At 48.3% G+C, this 22,531-nt stretch overlaps 11 protein-coding genes across 11 annotated transcripts; 4 read left to right on the top strand and 7 right to left on the bottom strand.

Annotated features, from left to right (window-relative positions):
* Window position 1: 1 nt before the first annotated feature.
* On the bottom strand, window positions 2-1,639 carry EDB82DRAFT_500951 (uncharacterized protein). The gene is made up of 2 exons (XM_065608635.1): window positions 1,065-1,639; window positions 2-1,015 (listed from the first exon to the last, which is right to left on the bottom strand). Exons 1-2 carry the CDS (start codon window positions 1,216-1,218, stop codon window positions 63-65), a joined length of 1,107 nt encoding a protein of 368 aa, XP_065464981.1. The 5' UTR covers window positions 1,219-1,639; the 3' UTR covers window positions 2-62.
* EDB82DRAFT_500948 (DNA-directed RNA polymerase III, subunit Rpc31) lies at window positions 1,640-2,861 on the top strand. The gene is made up of 2 exons (XM_025735848.2): window positions 1,640-1,915; window positions 2,005-2,861. Exons 1-2 carry the CDS (start codon window positions 1,796-1,798, stop codon window positions 2,677-2,679), a joined length of 795 nt encoding a protein of 264 aa, XP_025586513.1. The 5' UTR covers window positions 1,640-1,795; the 3' UTR covers window positions 2,680-2,861.
* On the bottom strand, window positions 2,852-4,796 carry EDB82DRAFT_556362 (uncharacterized protein; the record flags this gene model as incomplete). Its single annotated transcript, XM_025735847.2, has 3 exons — window positions 2,852-3,998; window positions 4,045-4,572; window positions 4,726-4,796. 3 exons carry the CDS (start codon window positions 4,794-4,796, stop codon window positions 3,191-3,193), a joined length of 1,407 nt encoding a protein of 468 aa, XP_025586512.1. The 3' UTR covers window positions 2,852-3,190.
* Window positions 4,797-5,065: 269 nt separating this feature from the next.
* On the top strand, window positions 5,066-6,427 carry EDB82DRAFT_185364 (Pre-mRNA polyadenylation factor FIP1). The gene is made up of 4 exons (XM_065607162.1): window positions 5,066-5,320; window positions 5,372-5,424; window positions 5,486-5,718; window positions 5,774-6,427. Exons 1-4 carry the CDS (start codon window positions 5,159-5,161, stop codon window positions 6,301-6,303), a joined length of 978 nt encoding a protein of 325 aa, XP_065464980.1. The 5' UTR covers window positions 5,066-5,158; the 3' UTR covers window positions 6,304-6,427.
* A 107-nt stretch (window positions 6,428-6,534) lies between these two features.
* On the bottom strand, window positions 6,535-7,535 carry EDB82DRAFT_500934 (uncharacterized protein). The gene has a single exon (XM_025735845.2). It carries the CDS (start codon window positions 7,473-7,475, stop codon window positions 6,552-6,554), a length of 924 nt encoding a protein of 307 aa, XP_025586510.1. The 5' UTR covers window positions 7,476-7,535; the 3' UTR covers window positions 6,535-6,551.
* Window positions 7,531-9,138, bottom strand: EDB82DRAFT_185378 (uncharacterized protein). Its single transcript, XM_065607163.1, has 3 exons — window positions 8,712-9,138; window positions 8,514-8,659; window positions 7,531-8,463 (listed from the first exon to the last, which is right to left on the bottom strand). The coding sequence occupies exons 1-3, from the start codon at window positions 8,843-8,845 to the stop codon at window positions 7,967-7,969; spliced, it is 777 nt and encodes a 258-aa protein (XP_065464979.1). The 5' UTR covers window positions 8,846-9,138; the 3' UTR covers window positions 7,531-7,966.
* A 293-nt stretch (window positions 9,139-9,431) lies between these two features.
* EDB82DRAFT_525237 (peptidase M50B-like-domain-containing protein) lies at window positions 9,432-10,300 on the bottom strand (the record flags this gene model as incomplete). The annotated part of the gene is made up of 2 exons (XM_025735842.1): window positions 9,432-10,046; window positions 10,097-10,300. 2 exons carry the CDS (start codon window positions 10,298-10,300, stop codon window positions 9,432-9,434), a joined length of 819 nt encoding a protein of 272 aa, XP_025586508.1.
* Window positions 10,301-11,617: 1,317 nt separating this feature from the next.
* On the top strand, window positions 11,618-12,265 carry EDB82DRAFT_525236 (S-adenosyl-L-methionine-dependent methyltransferase; the record flags this gene model as incomplete). The annotated part of the gene is made up of 1 exon (XM_025735841.2): window positions 11,618-12,265. One exon carries the CDS (start codon window positions 11,618-11,620, stop codon window positions 12,263-12,265), a length of 648 nt encoding a protein of 215 aa, XP_025586507.2.
* Window positions 12,266-12,768: 503 nt separating this feature from the next.
* EDB82DRAFT_525235 (uncharacterized protein) lies at window positions 12,769-14,088 on the bottom strand (the record flags this gene model as incomplete). Its single annotated transcript, XM_025735840.1, has 4 exons — window positions 12,769-13,357; window positions 13,410-13,475; window positions 13,536-13,825; window positions 13,888-14,088. The coding sequence occupies 4 exons, from the start codon at window positions 14,086-14,088 to the stop codon at window positions 12,769-12,771; spliced, it is 1,146 nt and encodes a 381-aa protein (XP_025586506.1).
* A 2,958-nt stretch (window positions 14,089-17,046) lies between these two features.
* Window positions 17,047-18,395, top strand: EDB82DRAFT_185287 (glutathione S-transferase). Its single transcript, XM_025735839.2, has 2 exons — window positions 17,047-17,778; window positions 17,832-18,395. Exons 1-2 carry the CDS (start codon window positions 17,188-17,190, stop codon window positions 18,024-18,026), a joined length of 786 nt encoding a protein of 261 aa, XP_025586505.1. The 5' UTR covers window positions 17,047-17,187; the 3' UTR covers window positions 18,027-18,395.
* Window positions 18,396-21,875: 3,480 nt separating this feature from the next.
* EDB82DRAFT_185244 (uncharacterized protein) lies at window positions 21,876-22,458 on the bottom strand. Its single transcript, XM_025735837.2, has one exon. The coding sequence runs from the start codon at window positions 22,307-22,309 to the stop codon at window positions 21,932-21,934; it is 378 nt and encodes a 125-aa protein (XP_025586503.1). The 5' UTR covers window positions 22,310-22,458; the 3' UTR covers window positions 21,876-21,931.
* Window positions 22,459-22,531: the final 73 nt, after the last annotated feature.

Below are 22,531 nucleotides of genomic sequence, written 5' to 3'. Positions count from 1 at the left end.
AAGTCAGTAAAGCAACTTTATTAATGTTTTGGATCCTTCTGTGCTTCAAGTATTTATGACCCCTATTCTAGTATTCGGCTGATGTACTTGGCCAAGGGTTCCGCTTCCTCCTGCACTGTCCGGTTGGGAAGTGTCTCCAAAGATTGCTTTAGTTCCTGATCTCGTGAAATAGCCGTCTTCACCACATTTCGCACAATGGCGTCTTTGTCGGCTGAGTCGCCTGCAATCCGCATGATACTCGCAAACGACTCAAAGAAGACAATAAGAGTCTGGTGCATGAGAATGTCACTGGTATCAACCATGTTCAGCGCTGCCCACTGTAGTATTCCATGTCCGATAGATTCATCAGCGTAATCGGGTAGAGGGAACAGATCCGCAAATGGAGATATGGCCATGGCACGAGGATGGAGAGCGGTAAGACGAGGAATGACTCTCAGCAGGCGATCTTGTGCAAAAGTTGCCTGTCGGTTGATGGTTGCAGGACGGCAGAGGGAGACAATAATATCGAGGTAATGTCGATCCCAAATAACCAAGCGCCAAAGGCTAGCATGCCCCGGGATATGTCGCTTCACGAGCTCTGTTTCCGAAGAGCTGGTACCGTTAACACCGTTCGTCGTAGCTGGCCGGGTCTCAGGCATAACATCACAATCTGTCTCGAGAAGACTGCCCAAGACTCTCGTAGAGCGCCCTCCGACATCCGCATCTGGGGAACTCAACCATGTGCGAAGTAGCTCCTCGACAACTTCAGGCTGAGCAGCTAGAGCGTCGACTTCTCTGGGATTGCTGGCGGCTTTCTGGATGATGTTGAGAGCGAGGAGGTTCGCGCCTGCAAGGGGCGACTTGAGAGCCTCGATAAGGGATTCGGCGCCGCCCAGAGAGAGGCATTGCGTGAATGAGAGAGGTGATAGAAGTTTGGTGGTGAGGGAGAAAACCACGGTCGGATCTTGGGTTGTGGTTTTGAGAAGAGACATCAACGGAGGAAGAAGAGTTGGCTGGATGATGGGGATGTTCGAAGCTATTAAGGTCAGCATCTCTATTAAATAGTTAAAGTGAGTGTAACTTGCGTGTGAGTTGAAGCTCGACATCGTCGAAGAGCTTGTGGTTTAGCGATGCTTGTTCGTTACCAGGTTGATGAAGCTCGACGAGATGGACGTGCAATTCTGCCAGTCCACTGACAGGAGCATTCTCGCCTTGCTGAGGCACAACTCGACCGGACATTTTGATTATAATACGAGCAGTATCTAATAAATCAAAAGAGATAAAGAGGGTTGATTGATTGTCAGTACTAGTCCAGTGTATGAGTTGTAGATAGATGGTGGATGTAAGCTGCAAGTTATGGAGGGGTACGTAGTGGAAGAAGCCTGAAGTTCACAGGTTATAGAAGATGCATAATTGATTCAAGCAAACGAAAAAGAAGGACTCACGCCAAGTACACTACACTATCTAACTATTCGTACATATAAATTTATTTTGTCGATTGACATCATGTTTGTGTATATCATCAATAAACCTCCCTCAGTATCTCATGCAGTCTTTGAAGCTGTCCCGTCTAAGAGAGAAAGTGCCTGGTTAGCGGGGCATGGTCATGACGGAGCCAATTCCGCCAGGTCCTTTTTTCTCGTAGGCGCATTTAGAATCTAAACTACACCCCGCAAAAAATCATTCTGTGTCAAACCTCGATCGCGAATAGTGACATTTATTCTACAACTGCAATCAGGCTTAACCCAACCTTCAACCTACACTCCAGTTCATTAATAACCGATCGGGAATACTCCCGGTCAGAGGGCGCATCTCAATGTCTCGAGGAGGTCGAGGTGGTGGCCGTGGTGGACGCGGCGGCGGAAGAGGTGGAAGACCCAATGTGCCGTGGGATACAGGTGATGAGCCTGATGCGCGACCCTCTGAGTTGTTCCCCGTATGTTCTTGTCCCGTATCTTTGTGCTCTATATAAGAGCCCAAGACCTCACAGCTTGGAGTTTGACACATCGCTAACACGGCAAACAGCCATACCTCGTCCCAACCCCCCGAGAGCTATCCTCACACGAGAAATCCGCCGTACAACATCTCCTACTTCTAAGGCACCAGATCCATGCTTCTCCTCTATACACATCCAAACGTACAGCTCTCAACGATCCGACAGCACCTAGGAAACACTATGGGCAGGCACAGAAGAATGCTGTCTTTGGAACTAAGAGCAAGGCTTCCGTAGATCCCTTCACTGCTGTACCCACCTACTCTCACAAGTTCGCCCGCGAGGAGCGCGCTCTTCCGGATTGGTCCAATCGCCCAGTTTGCCGCGAGCTTTTCCCCCGTGAACTATACGATACCATCGATGCTGCAGCCAACAAGAGCGCCGACGTGCCCGGCGGCTACAAGCGCCGAAAGCTTGAGCTCTCGAGTGTTAACGCGCTGCCGAGTGCAGAGGAAGCTTTTGGAATGGCAGGTGATGTTGAAGATGAGATGCAGGGCCGAAACCTCCTTGAACGTCTGCAGGCTCTTAAGGATGAAGATGGCGACGAGGCGGGCGACCTTGAAGACGAGGAGGGCGAAGAGGAAGAGCAGGATGAAGTTTACGATGATGAAGACGCGGGAGACTACGATGCCGAAAACTACTTTGAGAATGGCGATGAATTCGGCGATGATTATGGAGATGATGGCGACGGAGAAGGGACCTTCTAGTATTAGTTTGTCGAGAAACCCCAAGGACTATCAAAAAAGGGAGTTAGAAGGGAAACAGCGATTACTTGTATATACATCACGGCTCAGCACTGCTTTGATACCCAAGCCCGCGATCTTGTGGTCGCGAGGCAAGATAATGAACTTTATAGGATATTTGGCAAATCTCAGTGCACAAATCCTTGACTGCGATGGAGCCTAATTAACGGCCAATGGCCACAATATTGTGCTGTGTTTTGTGCTTATTATGATAAAAAGTATCCCTGCTCTTACTTCTCCAACCTTCAATGGTGTTGCTGGTTTTCCGAGTGGTATTCATATATGTCGTGAAGTAAACCTCACTAAAGTCTCCTGCTACAATTGTCAACACCAGAACCTCCCTGATCCATCCAAGTTATGCCTCTATGAAAACCTGTCCCCTACACAAGAACGGACTCTCGTGATGTCCAACATGCTGATATAGCCATTTGACGTCCCTGACTTGCCCTCTCTTTGCCAATCATGCCTTAGTAATCTAAGCATTCATACCCATGGCATAAACTCCACTATCCACGATGCCAGCCTGAAGACGTGACAACCGTTCTCGGGTATCAGCAATCTGTCCAGCCTGCGCAACAATGGCACTTCCTGTGTCTCTTAGCGCCAATAACACCTCGTTTAGCTGATCCTGCACAACTACGCTGCCAGCGCTACGATCGCGCAGAGCCCGAATCTGTTCGTAAAGACCGTTCTCAACTCCAGGCATATCTCTCTCAATATCTCCACGGTACTCATCAAGACGTGCCTTGTATTTTTCGATATCGTCGCAGATGCGGTTAAAGTAGGTGATCAGATCCTGGGCATCGGCATGTGTTGACGCAGCACCGGAGCCGTTAGTATCGGCGGCAGGCGCTTGGCTAGCGAAGAGACCAGTCTGGTGGTAGTGCGTAGGGAGCTTGAGGTTATCGGCACCTCGGAAGCATAGTCGAGCGTCGGCGGCGTTCTTTCGGGTTTGATCCTGAAGGGCCTTGACAGTCTGGATATCGTTGTTGAGAGCGACTTGAACGGTACGGAACTTGGACTCGACAAACTTAACGTCGAGACCAAGCTGATCGATGTCTTTCTCGTGCTGAGGCATGAATTCACCAATCTCGTCTCGCATCTTGATAACTCGTTGGATACCCTTGTCTAGAAGCGCAATTTCATCTTGTACGGGCTTAGCAAGATCATCGAATCGACTGCGTGGGCGAATACTGTCGTAGTTGATCTGAACAGCTGAGACTTGGTTCGTGGATTGGCCTAATGTGTTGTTCTGCTGTTGTGGTTGAGGCTGAGCTTGGCCACTGTAGAAAGTTAGCGGCGTCAACACAAAGAATTTGGGTGTTTTACAAGAGACCAGTTCCCGTGGTAGCGGGCTTTGCTTGAGCTTGACCGAAAAGACCAGTTCCTGTGTTGGTTTGGGTGTTTGTCGCTGCGGATTGCCCAAAGAGACCTGTGCCTGTTTGTTGAGGTTGCTGCTGAGTCTGGTTTTGCTGAGTTGATTGACCAAAGAGTCCAGTACCGGTCGTCGGTTGAGTGTTTCCTATTCCCCAGTGAGCTCCTTGTATCAGCGCGCCGGTTGGTTGCTGACCTTGGGTGTTATTCGCGGCTGTGTTGCCAAAGAGTCCAGTGCCAGTACTCTGTGTCGGCTGGGTGTTTGTTGCGCCAGCATTTCCGAAGAGACCACCAGTCGCAGGCGCAGGTGCACTTTGTGTTGTCGATTGACCAAAAAGACCAGTCTTTTGCGCGGCGCCGCCGAAGAGAGACATGTTACCTGTTGCTGGTTGCGCTGTTGTGGTAGTAGTGGTGGTAGGAGTGGCAGAGGTAGATGAACCAAAGAGACTTCCAGCAGCTGATGGCTTAGAGGCGGTATTGCCACTGTTGATGATGCGCCGGTTAGCAAGAGGGAGGATTTCGACGAGGTAGGTAGGTTGACAAAGCTCGCGCCGAAGAAAGCAAAGCAGAAAGTTGAGTGGGTATTATTGGTGATGAATGATTGATTGTTTTGTTAGAGTCGGGTGTGGAGCTTACAAGGCGTTAGCAGCACCGGTGTTGATGCTTAAACCACCAGCAGGGCCGCTTGCTGATCGGGTCAATGACATACTCAGGGCAAAAAATTACAGCACTTGGATGGAATGCGACAGTGGCTTTAAAGTCAAATTCCTGCAGCTTGACCGTGTTTTGACACGGCGCGACACGATTAAAAAGTCTCCAAGTTGGAGAAACTTTGCGCTTGGGCCAATTAGGCTATCGGTCAGTCTCGGTGAGCGTCGCTGAGCAGCTACAGCACAGAGTCTACTCCGTACATCAGCTGTCCGGAGAAATGTCGGCGCCGAATAAGCAATTGGATTGTTAGAGCTTGAGCTTGACGTCTTTGTACATCACATCCAATTTTCAATAATTACAATTTCAAGCTCAATTCAAATTCCACGCGACCCAATTACTATTCATCACAATCGCCAGCATGGATATCGACGAGGATGATGATCTCTACCAGCCCGAAGAGCCTAAGCTCGAGAGCGCACCTGTCGAGGATAACAAGCCCAAAGCAGACGACTTAGAGGAAGGCGAAGAAGAGGATGAGGGCGCGGCCATGGACGAAGATGACGACGACGATGATGACTCTGTAAGAAGTCCGCGACATGACTCGACCATGCCAACTGACACCAAATTGTAGGATATCGATATTATCACAGAGCGCAAAGACGGCACGAAACCAGCTCCTCCGCAGTACGCGATTCCTGAATTCGTTGATGAACCACAGAGTGCTAACGAGTCTTTTCTCCGCTAGACAGTCTAAATATAGCGACATCCGAAATATTCCTCAAAGAACAGCTTCAAATGATATGCCTGCACAGCCAGCACCAGTTAGGAAGGAATCAGAATCGCGGGCTTCACTCAACGTAGCTGCACCAAGCGCCGACAAGACTTCGGCTGCGGCTTCGAAATCGACGATCGACGTGAACGTGAACCCTATTCATCCTGGTACAGGGAAACCTATCACCCAAGTCAACATTGATGAAGGTCAGTAGACCTTGACCGAGCACTTGCGATCGAAGACTAACACGACCATATCAAGACCTTCCAGACAGTGACAAGCCATGGCGAAAACCCGGTACAGATATCAGTGACTACTTCAATTACGGCTTCGACGAATTCACATGGGCACTCTACGCCTCCAAGCAAGAGACTGTTAGAGGCGAGTTCGGAGCCGACGTCTTCGCACAGAACAACAAGAAGATGATGGAAGACTTCAACATGATGATGATGGGCGGCATGGGTATGCCAGGCGGCGGTAACTCTGGAGGCCAGCAAGCCGGTATGTCTGGCGGCATGGATGGTATGCCTCCCGAGATGCAGGCTATGATGCAGCAGATGATGGCCTCGGGTATGGATCCAAGCCAAATGGACCCCAGTCAGATGAACGCCATGTTCTCCGGCATGCAAAACGCTGGAGGAGCCGGCGGTCAAGGCGCACAGGGCGGTCAAGGGGGCAATTTTAGTGGCGGTTTTGGTGGCAACCAAGGCGGTTTTGGATACGATCAAAATATGTCGGGAGGTGGTGGCCGAGGCGGGTTTGGAGGCCGTGGACGCCGTGGGCGATGGTAGAGTCGCCCACGGATGTACTAGGTACCAAGGGGCTCTGGCCATTAATGTTTACATTACGGAAACAAGACTTTGTCGATTTGATAATGGGAAGAACCTGGCGTTGGGGCATTTTCGTCGTTAGGCATGGGAACAAGATAGATTGGCTCACTTCAGGGCTACTATTACTCAGATGAGAATTTTTATCCAGAGGCACATCAATATCTTGGCCTTGTTGTCTACTTGCAAAAAAAAAATCACCAAACAGAATACTAGTGCAGGTTGACCTGTACGATCTTTGCTGGCTCTGTCTGCCCATCCACGGGCATCACATTGGCTCCCGATGTAGCAACGTACAGCACTTTCTCGTCCTCACTCAACACACACGCTGTTGCGCCCGCAAGGTCTAGGGTCTTTTCATCACCGGCTACCTTTCCTGTCGCTCCGCCAGCCGCCGGGATTTGTACAACTGTGTTGGATATGTTGGTGCACAAGCAAACGGTTCCGTCGCGGGTCACAGCAAAATCGTCGCCAACAACCCCTGACGCCAGTGTCTCCACAGGACCTGCGGCCTGCAATTGTTGCGTGACGGGTACGCGATATACGGAAAAGCGGGATGTGGTTGTGTAGTAGATGTAAGTTTGCTCTGAAGTTCGATGAACCTTGATCCCGTTGATGCCGACTTGGAAGGGAGCATCGACTGGGATCGTCATGGTCTTGTCTTCCAACGCAACACTGTATGATCCCGTCTCAACATCAAGCTTGTATACTTTGCCGTTGAGACAGTCTGTGACTAGGACATTATTCTCATCCCATGCCGCGATGCCGTTGATCATGCCAATCGCAGGCATATCTGCAACCTTTGTCACCTTGGGCTGTTCTGTCGTGAGGTCTACAAACCAGATACTCCACGACCCAGGCTTAGATATCGCGCCCCCGAGCAAGTCGAAGGAGCCCGCACCGACGGCAAAGACATCGGGTTTGAGGGAGCAGATACCAGTGAGTGCTTGATTGGTGATCTCGTCAGGGAAAGGGATACGCAAAACTCGGATTACAGAGGATGTCTCTGGATCAACAGCCCAAACTTCAGGGACATCAAGACGAGTTGTCACAATAGTTCCGCCGGACTTTATAGCGATGTTCTCGAACCATGTTGGTTGGGAAGTAAGCTGGAATAGAGTCTTGATAGAGGCCATTATTCTTAGGTTGGTTTATTATAGGAGCATATATCTCAATGTTCATCTCGATTCGGAGTGATCTTGTTATATACTGGTGAATTTGATCATCAATCTTTCTTGTGCCATGCCCATCAGCTTACTGCATGATGTCTGGGCGTAATCTTAGCCTGTGGTAAGACAGTAGCGCTGAGGAAAGTGATATCATCAATCCCGAAGAATTGGTTTAAACTCTTATCTTGAGGTTGGACTTGTAAGCTTGGCTCTATGCGCTTACTACTTGGCGGAACCTAGGTGATGGAGAAAGACTTTATTGCTGACAGCATCAGCGCCAAAGTTGTATCGATCCATTGGAATATCCATAGATCGCTACACTCATATCCTGTACCATATCGCAATGTTACTGTACATGAGCGCCTCGATAATACGACATGGAGGAAATCTAGACTAACTTTGTCGCCTGCTTTTTTCTCCCAGTCAGTGATTCGAAACTACGACCAATCTCCAAAATATCAATAGGAATTGACCTTCTGAGGGAAGTCGAAGTTGTTCTCGCACCAACGTTCAAATTCCTTGCCATCAAACGCGGCTGGCCCAGCCTCGTAAATTACAGACCCATCCTCAAAGACACACGCATATGAGTTTCCATCAGTGACATTCAAAGCCAATGCAGCGATGACGACTTCATCCTCCTGCTTTCTTCGTAAGGTGGCTTCAAGGCTCACATACTGGCCCTTGAGGTCAAAACGGAAGCGATCGTCTCCGTATTGGGCAACCCATGCGTCGCCGACACCGAGCCACAGGCTCTTCACTCCAGATACTGTCGCTTGAGGAGTGACCTGAAGACCGTTACAGATGATCTCGGGAGATAGATTCCATTTCTCGGTGCCGTCTACTACGCGAGTGTAGAAAGTCTTGTTGGGACCAAGATAGAGGAATTGCGGGCGTTCAACATCATGGATATGGAAGAGGTCGGCAATTTCTTCATAGTCCTCGAAGTCACCAGTGTCTGTGACCTCTGTCAGTATCTTATAAGCATATGTACACTGCAAAACTTACTCCTAGCGGCAATTCTTCCCGTCCACGAACGAGAACATCGAAAGAATCGCTTGTTTGGGCCAAGGATAAGGTACTCAGAGCTTCTGCCTCCATACTCATGATCAAAGTCGATGGTCGTGGGATTGGAGGCATCCTCATGCACCCGTCTAGTAGACAAAGATCAGCTATGAGTCAAGGTGTTCGCGGTTGTATACTTACCCATAGCTTCTTTTGGGACCACCGAATAAGTAATACTCTCCGGCAAGACTTATGACTGCAGGTTCGTGTGTGAAGTCTTCTTGTGGGTTTGGGCGACCGATTGACACTGAACCGCAGGTTTTGATGTGAGCCATGCTGTCTAATTGAAGGTGAGGTAAGGTCAGGAGTACCAAACAGCGAAGCTGATCTTGAGCAAAGTGGAAAGAATAATGAAAGCTTCCATGGACTATTCGTTCTGTTCTTATAGTACTAGAAATGGCGGTATATATGATGTTTGCCAATTTGTCTTTGTCGTTTTTGTTTCAGGAGGCTAGTGTTTAACTTGGAACTTGTCACATTGGTAGCACAAGACGTTTTTTTGGCCTACATCAGGGACGAAAGGACCGGCTGTCTGCAAACGCGGCTCGGTTGTCCTCCTCCGGGTCACTGTTTGGTCAAATGTTTTCCATATTGGGTTGTTTGTTATTGTTTTAGAGCTTGGTAGTCAGCCTTGCAACCCTCCTAGGATGATATTTTCTTAGAGCATCAAATATAGACAGTCCGCTGATGACCTGTCAAACACAAACACCCTATCCTCCTAACCGCTCCCAGTGTCATGACGGGGCGTTATTATTCATATGTACAAACGACAAATCTCCTGCCCGTTCCACGCGCTTTGATGGGTATACGAAATCAACAAACAAAATAGCCCCGTCGTCCTCCTAAACAAGAATGATCAACCTAGGTAGGAATGAACTTTTGCGAGTCCTTCTCTTGTTGCTCAAATGACTGCGTAAATACTGCCAACCCAGCGACAATACTGGCAGCCATGAAAAGAATCGAGATAATAGACCAGATGACACCCCAGCACTGAGAGGAGCCACCATATCGCTTTGCAAACACACTGGCGTCAGACTCATTGACTTTCCGAAAGATTAGATCATCGCAGATGTCCCAAATGCTGTAGAGCGAAGACATAACGCCAATGAAGAGAACGACAAAACGTAGCGCCTCGGCATGCTTGATGAACCAGCAAGCGACGAGGAGTCCGACAGCCAAGAGAACAGTGAGGATGGTGAGCCAATCACGCTTTCCCCACCAGAGAGTCAGGAGGAAACAGACGCCAAGAACAATGCTGGCTACTTTGCTGGCGACGATGTTGAAGCCGCAAAAGATGAGCAGGGCGCCGATGATGGAGGAGCCTAGATAGCCAGCTGGTAGAACAATAGCGTTTGCGCCACCAATGTGGTGAGTTACGCCGCCTTCGTTGGGATCAAGACTGATAGACTTGACGCGGCCTCCAGTGAGAAGAACGGTGATGGCGTGGCCAAACTCGTGGAAGGCAATGACCAACATCTACAAACAGTCAGTACCTAGTACATTCCTTTTCTTTTCGTCTGGCATACCTTGAATGGCCAGAGGACCATGCGGACATAAGGAACGTTCCATAGAATAGCAATAACAACGACATAAACACCAATGATGCCCAAAGTGACTTGCTGTGTGTGGTTTGGATTCTGGAGATCGCGTGTTGTTAAATCATTGATGCTTCTTTTGGCTGCGTATTCGACAGCAGCGCCGTACGTATCTGAGTGTAGAGCAGGCGCCATGATGTGTTGTTTTGCTCTCGAATTAGGTTTATCGTTCAGAGCCTGACTGGGTGTTGTAGAAGTGGCTGTTTATCAGGGTTACCAAGCCAACAAAGGAAAGAAGTGACTTGAGGTACGATTATGCGAAAAAGAAGAGAGAACGAGGGTGTTGGGTTGAAAAGTGTGAATCTTGGTATTTGTTTATTTAAAAATCTTGATCTTCCATTGTCCACGGCATTGGCATTTTTAGACGCCTCGTAAGCAGCCTCCTCTAGAATTGTCTTGGCTCAAGTCCAATTCCTTGAAGTTGACGCGGCATTCCGAGGCGGAGCTGAAACAACGACCAGCGCCTCGCTATAGAATGTGGCTGGGTGAGACTTTATTGGGTGTTATTAATAGGGACGGAGTTGGTACGGCCAAAAGAATTTATTAAGGTCAAACGGATGACATATTAAATGATGCGGCTCCCACTCAAGAGCACGCGTATCTGTTCCGGTTATTTCTTTTGCTCACGACTCGGCAGACCAGTTTTCTGTTACCTTCTAACTGGGGCCGCTTTCCCCTGTAAATCACCATTAAAACTTAGCGCCTACGTCATTGCCTTCTTCAACGCTCACCAGCTTTGGCTCGAAGGAGGATGATCAGAATCGATTAAAGCTGGCGCATAAAAACCTTGTTAATGATTGGAATATTTTTGAACGAAAACCGGCAGTTGCTCTGCCTTTTATTCCCACTAGCGAGATAAGGCTGGACCCTTCAGGCTAACAATATGTCGCTCAATTTGGTGATATTGTTCCTGAGCATCAGGCACATTTTATCACATCAAGTTGTTTGTTCGTGGTTGGCCTTGTCATACACAAACAACCTGCACTCCTTTTACTCAACACTCCTCAGGTAAACGGGCACTCGCACGGACAGCTCACCAAACGATGGCCTTGCTATTCAGCCCGCTCAGAATTCTACAGATGCTCTATTGTGGCCAACAATGATTATCATGGCAAGAGCTGAATACGCGGGCATTTGTCTGCCCTTTGCTTCACAACTTACCTCTCGTCTACACTTATCACAGCAGCAGAGAAACATGACGAAACCACAGAATCCTCCTTCAGACCGCCCCATTCATCATCGTCAACTATCCCAGTTCTGTGGGCCCAGATACCAAACCAACAACCAGGATTTGCGCAAAAAATCGCGTTCTCATGCCATGATACAGTACCTTAGCAGACACTAAAAAAATAGAACACGCCGTATTAAAGGACGATGGCTTCCGCACCACAGATCCCACCCATCCCTTCCTCGCCAACCTTTCATACGACACACAGCGCTCTTGATACCATCATGGCGGCTGATTTCGAAAAGCAGAGTTACTGGCACAAGCGCTTCGCGTCCGAAGAGGCCTTTGAATGGCTCCTCCCGTCAGCCGAGTTCACTTCAATAATCGAGCCCGCTCTTGACCGGCTTGATCCGGACACGGCCCGTATCCTCCACATCGGCTTCGGTACAAGCGACCTTCAGAATCACTTCCGCGCCCGGGGTTTCCGTCATGTTTTGAACGTCGACTACGAACCACTCGCCATTAATCGAGGTCGCGATCTCGAAAAGAAGGCTTTTGGAGATGTTCAAATGCGTTACGATGTTCAAGACGCCACTCAGCTGAACCTGAACGAAAAGTTTGATCTTGTCGTTGATAAAAGTACCGTCGACGCCATCTGCTGTGGCGGCGTAACGGCACTGCGCCGCATGGTTGCTGGTGTTAGAGGTTGTCTTGCAGATGGTGGTATTTGGGTGTCATTAAGCTTCTCGGAGTACCGGTTCAACCTTGATGATTTACCGTTCGACGTTGAAGTGCTCGCCAAAATTCTCACCCCAAAACTATCACCTAATGATCCGGACATTTATCACTGGTGTTACCTTTTACGACCAAAACACGACACACCCTTTGGTTCGCCGCAGTATTTGAATGACAACCCTCTCGAACAAGACTAACAAGGCGCTGGCTGGCAGAGTAGCGTCCGAGTGATTAACAACGATGGATGCGGCAGAGCGGGAACCTCATCCTTCCTTCGTCCTAGCGTGTTCCGGCTGAATGGTCCACCTCGAAGGAATCAAACAACACGAACATGTCAACTCTAAAAGATTGGCCACAGCTCTATCACATTTGAGTCTGTGTCCCGATCTGTCACTTTTCAATGTCTCACAACATTCACGAGTAAAATGACTCGTCCTCGAAATAAGCTATGTTGGGCGATTTACATACCAGGACATATATAAGTCATTTCTTGCAATATAAAATAATTTTCTGTTACAATACGAAAATGGGATGATTGAGTTGTTTATATCATGTCATTATCATGCTAACAAAGCATTATTCTATGCAAATATCTTCTCTTTTTGTAGAGATCGTAACTCGTAATATTCTTTTTTGAAACCGTGATCAACTCTCGCCCGAGTACCATTAACGCCAACCCATACCAAAATTCATTGCCTCGTCAATTTAAAGGCCAAGACTTAGGCTGTGGTCTTTGAGGCCATGTGTCCATCTCGAGGGACGACAGTCCGCTATCCGTGCTCTTCTGTCGTGGCGCATTGTTATAGCCTCCCTCAACATCGATGTCATCATCTTCCAACCTCACTCCTTTCGATCCTCTTTGCAGACTGTTGCTCCAATTTCGAGAATTTTTCTTGGGGCTGGTGATAACGGTGACAACCCCAGGGGCGGTGCCAGGGGGATAAACGTTCGACTGGGTGTTGTTATAGTAACTGCTGGACTTTGATCGAAACATGTTTCTGAACAAGGGTCGGAGGGCCGGAACGCTTCCACAGATGACTCCCAGATTCGCTTCGACAGCGGTCCAGATCCAAAGGTGAAACCCCTCCCAGGTAACATCGTACGTTTCGTCGGTGACCCAATGAGTGTAATATGCGCGCATGGAGGCCGCAAAGACAACAACCAGACCTAGCGAGAAGACGACGATGAGGGCGATGCGTTGTGACAGAGGGAGTTTGAGTTGAAATAGTGTCTGCAAGGGCAGAGCGCAGACGAGAAGATCGGTCAGAACTGTTGTGATTGCTTGACTCCTATACATGAATTCATTAGTCAAGTCCGAAAAAATAACGCTGGTATACTTACAGTACACCGGGACCTTCCGGATGGCAACTGTCACCTCCTGTCAAGGCCCAGTAGGCAGAGGTAGGTCTATATCAGATTAGTACAAGAGTCTAGAGGCTATACGAATGCGCATGTGTGTCAACTTACGTGCATTGCGTCCATAGTACGATCAGAAAGGCAAAGATAAGTGTGGTGACAATAACAATTGAGACATAGGTCAAACGCCGAAGCCATGAGTGAGCAGGGGCAATACGCAGATAGGAAACAAGAATCGAGTTCTTTGCCAATCCTGACGAAAACAGGAATAGTGTCTGGGCAGCAAGCGAGACCTTTCGGCCTGTTTCGGCCTGCTCCTTTGTGAGATCCCAAACGTGGATGTTCCAGCCGTACAGCTGGGCTGCGAGAATCACGCAGATAGTGACTCCAATGCCGAAAATCTAGAATCCGTCAGCATTGTGATCGACGTTGGCACATGAAGCCGAGGCAGGAGATGCCTTACCATGGCGGCCAGCATAAGCCAGTCGTCTAGGCCATGTTTGTTGACTTTGAATATTCGGACGTAGAGACGGGCCATGAGGGTGAGGATGGCGACAGACATGATGCTGATCTCGACTATGAGCAGTGCAGGTCCACGATGCTCTGGGTTGACATGGTTTGGCTTTGGCCATGTAGCCATGACCTCCGGAGGTGGATTACGCATGATGTCGTTTGTTCAGCAGGTAGTGGCGTTTACTTACTACGACTGCTGCTGTATATGGCTGAGGTAACTCAACTGTCAAAGATCAAGAAACAGAGAGAGACCCGCAAGCAAAGGTGGGTGAGAAACAGGAGGATCATCATTATAAGTATGTATGTATCTCTTGTCTGCATTGCATGAAAAGAGTGGTTCTCTCTTGGTCTCCCCGTGGTTGGCTTCAAGCCTTGACCCGCCTCCACGCAAATGAAGCCGTAAGAGGCAAGTTGAAGATTGAAAAGAACTTAGCCGTAACAGAACCCTGCTTCTTAGTCTAAGTTGCATTATTACCACATCGCGTGACGGCGGGTTCCTGGGTGATGGCTTACACGGGGATGTGGAAGCGCTGAAAGGTTGAGGAAGGCCGCCCATCGAATGTGGTACAAGGGTACCCCCTAGTCTAGAACGAAAGGGATTTTCTTCTAGCAGTTGCAGGCGAGGATTGATTGGGGGCCCGGGAGTACGGGAGAGTGCCTTGTCGGGGGGGGGCAAACCCACTGATTTCTGACATGGACAAGGACTTGATGACTCTACCGGACGTACTTTACTGACGAGGTCTAGCTTCCGGGCGGAGCTTTAACGATATGCTAGAGGCCAAGTTGACCTGCTGGGCCCCGCAGAGGAGCCGAGGTTGCAGCCCTAGGGTACTTCGATTATCATTGATCGATCAAAGGCGGATGCTCATGGCGCAGAGCCGGGGCCTGTAACCAACAAGAGACCAGAAACGACTGTCATCTCACAAAAGCTGTTTAGTAAAAACGGACCGACAGAAATAGTTAAGAGACATTATTGGATGTCGACTTGACAGCTGTCACATCTTAACAGAGCTATTAATTAACATGGGAAAAAATTCTTGTCTTTTCTTGGATGGTTTTTTGACGATCCAAACTGTTGATCAGTACCCCTCTTCCTATCTCTATTTCCCAATCCTTTTCTTCATTCATTTCATTTCGTCACATGTTTACCTGAAAAACAACTCATCCTGAAAACTATTCAACGCCATGGATTCACTCTTACAGTATAAATATACACAATAGGCAGGTGGGCACATGAAAGAGGGAGGTTCAAGGATGAGGTTGACGCCACTGCATGACATTTCAGTACGTACTGTACCCAACTTACAGCACTTTGCCCGCCGTCAAGGGTGCAGCTGTCAGGGGTAAGAGAAAAAAAAAACGTGACGGAGAGACATTAGCGACCGTCTAATAATTCGCTCGGACCCAAACCGTTACAAGGCCCATTCATCAGCCAATAACCAGTTGACCTCGACCACCTACATCGATCGGATATACAGACTGAAATGGAAGTTCCCTGCATTTCGTATATACACAGATTTCGTAAAAATCATTACATTCCATCGATAGTTTCAGGTGACAACCTGACAGTGTGTCTGCTAATAAGCAAGATATCAAACATGGCCAAGCTCACATGTTTGTAATTGACATTTCGGGATGACATCGTTTCGTAATTCATCACAAACAATTACGGCTCTAACTTAATCTAGAAGCTGGTTCCGAAAATGCATTAAATCTCGAGATAGAGTTTCAATGGAAAACGTCTACACCTGACCTAAAACAACCTACTAACCCTACCGTATGAAAGTGACATTCTGATCATTTGCCCACAACCCGAATATTGAAGATCCAAATACAGACATGTAAGTCAATGCCCCAGTACGTACTAGAAGAGATCTTCTGGTCTAACACATTGCGGCTGATCTCAATATAAAACATATATACCTAAAGCGGATATACCGGCACTGCTTCGAAGCACTAATATTAACTATCAGCTCAGCTCCCAATTCATTATACAAGTTTCCGTCACAGCGCACAGCTAGCTATTTGATTAGATACGTACTATCGTCGCCAAATACCGGGGAAATACTCCATCTGGAAGAGTGCCGGCGAAGAGAGTGGTGATCCGCTTCCCAGATCCTCATCAATTTCGGCACAAATGAACCGTACCTAGGCGATCCACAAAGCAAGCACCGTTGACCCAGCACCTGCGGATTTTCCAAGGCGAGATAGACCCTTGAACCCCGAAAGAATTCCCCGACTGTTTCGAGTTGCAAGTTTTCGAGTATAGAGTATATTGTCTCTTGCTCAAGCAAAAGAAATAAAATGCAACACTGTCACCGCTTCTGTCTGACTGCGGAATCTTGTCACTAAGAAGAAAACCCGAGTACACCGCCGAGAAGGAGATTCCTAAGCAAAGAACTATGCAGCTTTGTCCTAAAGAGGTCTACTATCTGCTTTCACGTGAAGGAACTTGCGATATCTGTGATGTTGGCTTGCCGATTAACGTGTCTGGGGAGATGCGGCCCAATCAGATAACATGGTTGAGACCTCCAACGTGACCAGCAAAGGATTCAGCTCTATGATCCTGGATCTATCTATCAGCCTCATAGATAGGGTGTATCCACGATATGATGATGTTTCCTGCAGTGACGAACTAATCTGGAAACCTTGAGCTCTGTGCTTCAAGATAATATGAGAAACGATGGCCTAAGAACTCATCCAATGCGATGGACCGACTTATAAATTTCGTCCCTTGTGATGGCAGCAGTCAATCCCATAGCAATCCAAGATACATATGCCCAGAGCATTTTGTTATCTTGTCTATACATGCAGTTCCTTGATTGAACGTGGTTCTCCAAATGTGATTTTTGTTGTATATGTACATTGCCGTAGGACTGCCCCCACCCCGTGCCGTGCCGTCCGGTTCCAAACTCCGAAAGGCAGTCTAGTTAGTAGACAACCAACAACAGTTAACAGCATGTTTTGACTGAAAACGGAAAGGAGGGAGTTGGGGGTTTCGAAATGCGGAATGACCCGAAATCATGAATACACTCAGCCAAAAGGCAATTAAAAAGGCCAGTATCTTAGACCATCGTCATGAACAATGTTGAGGTAAGAGGCGGGTCTTGGGGAGGAAGGATCGACCCCACTCCTCCGCATCAGAATGATGTGAGGTGAAGTGACTTTATATCACATCGATTAAGAAGCCCCTCAATGAACCATCACTTTTCATTACTCCTCAATCGAAAGGATTTCAATAGCACCCGCAATGTCTCAACCTGATCCGAAGCGCGTCAAGACCGATGATGAAGCTCCCTACGAGCTCATCTACTGGCCCGGCATCCCCGGTCGCGGCGAATTCATCCGTCTCGTCTTCGAAGAAGCCGGTGTTCCGTACTCAGACGTTGCACAAGATACGGAAAAGGGCTTTGAAGCCATCAAGAAACTCACTGCCACCGACAACATAGGTGATGATCTTAACCCGCCTGCTCTAGCTCCGCCGGCACTCAGGCACGGCGATCTACTCATCTCTCAAACCACCAACGTTCTTCTCTACGTTGCACCCAAACTCGGGTTGGCGCCCAAGGAGGGCAATGGGCTGTACCACCTCAACCAGATTGCTTTGACCATAATGGATGGTCTCGTGAATGAACTCCACGATACTCACCATCCCATCGCCATTAGCCAGTACTACGACGAACAAAAGGAGGAAGCCAAGAAAAGATCTAGCTACTTTATCAAGGAGCGTCTTCCCAAATACTTCAAGTACATGCAGCGACTGCTTGATGCCAAGACCAGTGGGGAAGGACCATGGTTGTACGGCGATAGTCTTACTTACGCAGACCTCGTATTGTTCCAGGTGAGTATTTCGACGCGGTGGACTCCATACTGAAATTTCTAATCTCGTTACAGGCTATCGATGGTACCAAGTTTGCTTTCCCAAAATCTGTCGAGAAGTTGGAAAAGTCTGGTGACTACGAGGGTGTTTTCAAAGTATACGAAGCCGTCAAGGAGAGACCCAATATCAGCAAATATCTTGAGAGCAATAGGCATCATGCCTACTCAGAAGGCATCTACCGATACTACCCCGAGTTGCAAGAAGAGTAAAGACGATATCAGCTTTATGGTATTGAGACCAGGCTTCTTAGGTTAATTACTGTTGTACCCTAAGACCTAGGAGGCCAACGTATCTGCTTTCCATCGGGTCACTTATACGGATGTCTCAAGGCACAGATTGAGGTTGCCCGACCTATAGATGACCAGAAGCCCAAAAGCAGGTCAAATATAGCTTAGGATAACGAAAACATCTCATCCATTCATTAAACAAGCAGCATCAAGATTGTAAAAACAAGGATTGCCTAAACCAGCTCCAATATCCCAATTGTCATGCAAGTTGTCGTAACATTTTCCTATCCGCAGAGCCAGGTATTCCATTTCTCCCAAATTCATAACGCCTTCATAAATCATAGTTGATGTCCGTAGTACCCTGTATCAACATTCTCATGCCTCACGTAGACATTGTCCTTCCTCTGCTGCTGCACCACAGGACCGACGCCTAGCGTGTGGTCATCCCACTCCACAGCAGGTCTCCTCTCACCTGATCTCGTCGTCAACTCCCCATACACATATGTTCCACCCAACTCCTTGATACGCTGCTTTCGCTCATCGCCATCCATTGCTGCCATGCCACTGAAATGGTCCACCATGTTACTCTCACTGACGTAGTACATCGCCCCGGCAATAGAGCGTGGATCGACCGGCATGTCGGGCCAGCGAATGAGGAAGCTGATGATGATTGTGAGAGCCATCAAAGCCAATATTCCAACCGATATACGTGCGCAGATGTCATGGGAAATTCGGACCTGCGACAGCGAATAGGGAATGTTGACCAGGAGAATAGGCATGAATTCCGAAAAGATTGCCATGACGGCTACAAGTCCTGGGAAAATTTGGCGGTGCTTGACAGCAGACCAAAAACCTGAAAAGGGGTTTGTTGGGCGAGTGAGTAGCACCGAGTTCGAAGCGGACTGAGGGCCATACGACATGACTTGGTATGGAACTACCATAGTAATAGCTAGGTGATGTTAGCGATGGTTCAACATGACAGGGCTGACAGGACTCACTGATAAAGAAAGCTGTCCAACTGAATGATATGGCGACACCAAAAGTAGCAAACAAGAATCGAACACCAAAGGTCTGACTATTCATGAAATTCTTGAACGACGACGATTTGTCAAGCGTGAGATGGTAGTAAAGCAGAAACACCATCAGACCAAGAAGAAACAACAGAAACGCCAGTCGCCAGGCAAGACCAAGAAGAGCAAAAGGATTCCTCCGACCGGTGCTCACAACCTCTGTGTCAACAGAACCAGGCTCCGACGACAGCGGCTCATGTTGGAGGTTCTCTCCAGCATCGTCGTAGAGTACAACACCATACTCAGTTTTGCCGGCGTGGTTCTCAAAGAAACCAAAACCGTATCGTTTCTCTGCCATCTCCTTTTCGATCTTGTGCTCAGAATCCTGGCGGGGTCTGATGTCTCTGTTGGCAGCCAGAGATGCAATACCCGCGACACTCCATGGGTTTGAGTAAAGACCAGTGTGAAAGTCTCGCAGGGAAAACAACAATGCACAGAGCAGCAAGATGATCAACCCCAGGAGGGCCAGAAGTATGCGTGAAGATAGCGGGGAAACACCAAGTGCCGGAGCACAGCCTTCAAAGGCATTGATCTTGCACTGGCCATGCATCTTGAAACCGATAGCTTCGACGGCGATTGGTGCCAGCAGTGCAGAAAACCAGGCAATGAGCATCGTGATGAAGGGCACAGGGTGGCCTTCAAGCAAGATATTAAAAGGCTCTACAATACTGCCCAAACCACCAAAATGAAGGTTCATCGACTCCGGTCCTCTGGCGCCATAATCTTGGTTCATAGCGTAGAACGGCTGAAACAGCTGTGCGTTATAATCGATGACTCGAGCGGGGATTGATAACATGACGGCCAGCATAGGAGGCAGGAATTTTCCAAGGAAGTACTTTGCAGCATCAAGTTCGAACACTGTGATAACTGTCTTGACTACCCCGCCAGTCTCTTCCGATTCAGATGCGTCGTCGGTGGCAGTGGGAGCGATCGTCGTGGTTTTCTCGTATGTCCTTGTAGCGCCCTTGACAGTCGAGATCCAAGTTGAGGAGTCTGTGCGGTCCGAGGTTATGGTCTTGAGCTTCTCGGTAGACTTTGTCGATACAACAGTGGTGGGCGCAGCAGGCCTGGTGATTATTTCCGAAGAAGCAGCCTTTGTAGAGACGACTTTATTAGTTGTAAGTAGGCCGTCTGCACCAGTTTCAACAACATCGACTGTAGTTTCGACAGCTTCAAACTCGCTTACGAATGTCTCGACCCCATCGGAAATAACCACATTTACTGTTTCGACTTCCTCGACCTTGGTCACGTAAGTTGTAGGATCCAGCTTTTCAACCTGCTTGATGGTGCGATCAGGGTCAACAGTAACAACATCGATAACGGTAGGCTTAGCCTTCTCCGTGGGCTTAGGTCTCGGCATAGGCTTTTGATTCGTGTCGGTATAAACTGACGTGATTGTTATTCGACCATATGAGACATAAGTGCTTGCTGACGCAGTCGTTTCTCCCACACTCTCGTATACAGTAGGCGCCTCCTCAGTGACGATGTGTGATATGGTTTTTGTTTCTCCATCTTCGACAATTGTGGTCCAGATCGTTTCTGTTCTGTCTGCTTCCAAGGTTGACGTGTATGTGGTTACCGCTCCAGGTAATGAATACGCCTGAGTAATGGTGATTGCTTCTGAATATGTCAAAGTGCCAGGGGCGGTAGCGTCAGATTCCGAGGGGTATATGGTAGAGTAGCCAACGCTAATGCTTGTAATAACCGACTCTGTTATTTCTGCTGGTGCGGTGGTGACGACTTCTGTAATGACCTTTGTTGGTATGACAGTTACATCCACACTGGTAAACGTTGACCCATCTTTGACAGTCGTTGTATAGCCCCAGCGTGTGGTGTACTCTGTTGTTGTGATCATTTCGGTATATTTGCCAGTGGTGCCAGGCACTGTGACTACAGTAGAGATGTCGCTCACGATAACTGTAGTCGCTAGTCGTGTTCCTTTGATCATTGGAGTCATAGGCGAGTCGTTCGAGGCGTCACCCCTTGGGAAGTTGGGATTGTAGTTTGGATTGTCGTTGGGATACCGCTTGTGGATAATCTTTGCAGTCCCGTCAGAGTTTGGCATTTCTATCAACGCCCAGATAACAAGGCCCATGACACCCAGAAGGAACACGATCTGTCCGACTATAAAGTACCATCTCAAAGCAGTCGGTCGATAAAATGTCTTCTTTCGGTTAGTGGGGAGTTTCTCCGAATTGGTCTCCCACAAGGCATCATCTGTCGCTTGAGGCTCATAGCGAGCGTCCACGCCAGCCTGATTTGAATACATTGTAGCGACAGTGATCTTGTAACACTTCCCCTACAAGAAGAAGAGGATCGGTTTTTAAGGCATGAGAGGAAAAACATGAAAGTAAAGAAATTCACCGCTCAGAAAGAGGGGAAGAAGCAGTCAGAGGCAGCCGTGTCAATATCAGGGATGACCCAGCCTCAGGATTCCTAGCTGCCAGCCATGCCTACCTACTAACGTAGGACATAAACATAGCATAGCCGCAAACATGCATTGAGTATGGGCGGGTTTGGCCGTGCTTTGCTGACAGTCCTTAGTCCTAGGCAGTCTAACTCAGATCTCTGGGCAACAATTGGTTGTTGGTGCGGTAGTCAAACGAGTGGCGCTGGGCTGAGTTGCAACTGCGTTAGACCAAATAGGGCTGAATCTCCTTAGCAGGGGTTTAAGCTGTTCTCGTTGGTTAGCCCTGAGACAAAGCCGCAAAGTAAAGGATCGAAGACAAGGATGCGGCTGAGGTGAGCAAACTAAGAATATCCATCGAGTACCGTTCAAATGTGTTGGCTCTTGGCGTACGGGTACACGTTGCTGCGTTATGGTTCCGAAACTGTGCGCCTATCTATATCTTCGCAAACACAAATACTCTGGGTGTCTACGTCGCCTTGGCGTGTAATTAAAGGAGTTTTGAGTGCATCCCAGTCTGTGACCCAGTCCAGTGTGCTTGGTGCAGGAACAACTACGTGTGCGGTAAGGTCAACATCATCACGTCTACCATTAGTTGTCTTAGAAGAAGCATGGTGACGACTACGCAGTCTGCTCCGCAACTTACGCCTCTCCTTTCTGTCAGGTTTGACTTCCTGGGCGCTGGTTTCGTCGATATGAGGATTGGGGGTTTTATCGTCCAGGCTTTCTTCCGTAGTTGTCCTTTGGTCGGCAGCAGATGTGTTGGTATTCGGTTTTAGTAAACCCATTTTCGATGTTCTAAACGTTGCACAGGGTGCTTGTTTCGGTGGGTATGATTTCGTAGCTCGGTGTTTTTCTGTTGAGTGGCCTTGATCTGTTGACAAAGTAAAGGATAGGATTGATGGTGTTCAATGCAATCGTGGAGTGTTTGGCAGCCTGTGTTTACGAAATGGGGAAAGAAAAGAGCTTCTGTTAATTGCAGCAGGAAGACATATTACAGAGTTTGAAAA

The sequence above is a fragment of the Fusarium venenatum genome (genome assembly GCF_020744135.1).
Source record: "Fusarium venenatum strain MPI-CAGE-CH-0201 chromosome Unknown EDB82scaffold_2, whole genome shotgun sequence".
Lineage (NCBI taxonomy): Eukaryota > Fungi > Ascomycota > Sordariomycetes > Hypocreales > Nectriaceae > Fusarium > Fusarium venenatum.
This window is presented reverse-complemented; position numbering and strand designations above follow the sequence as displayed.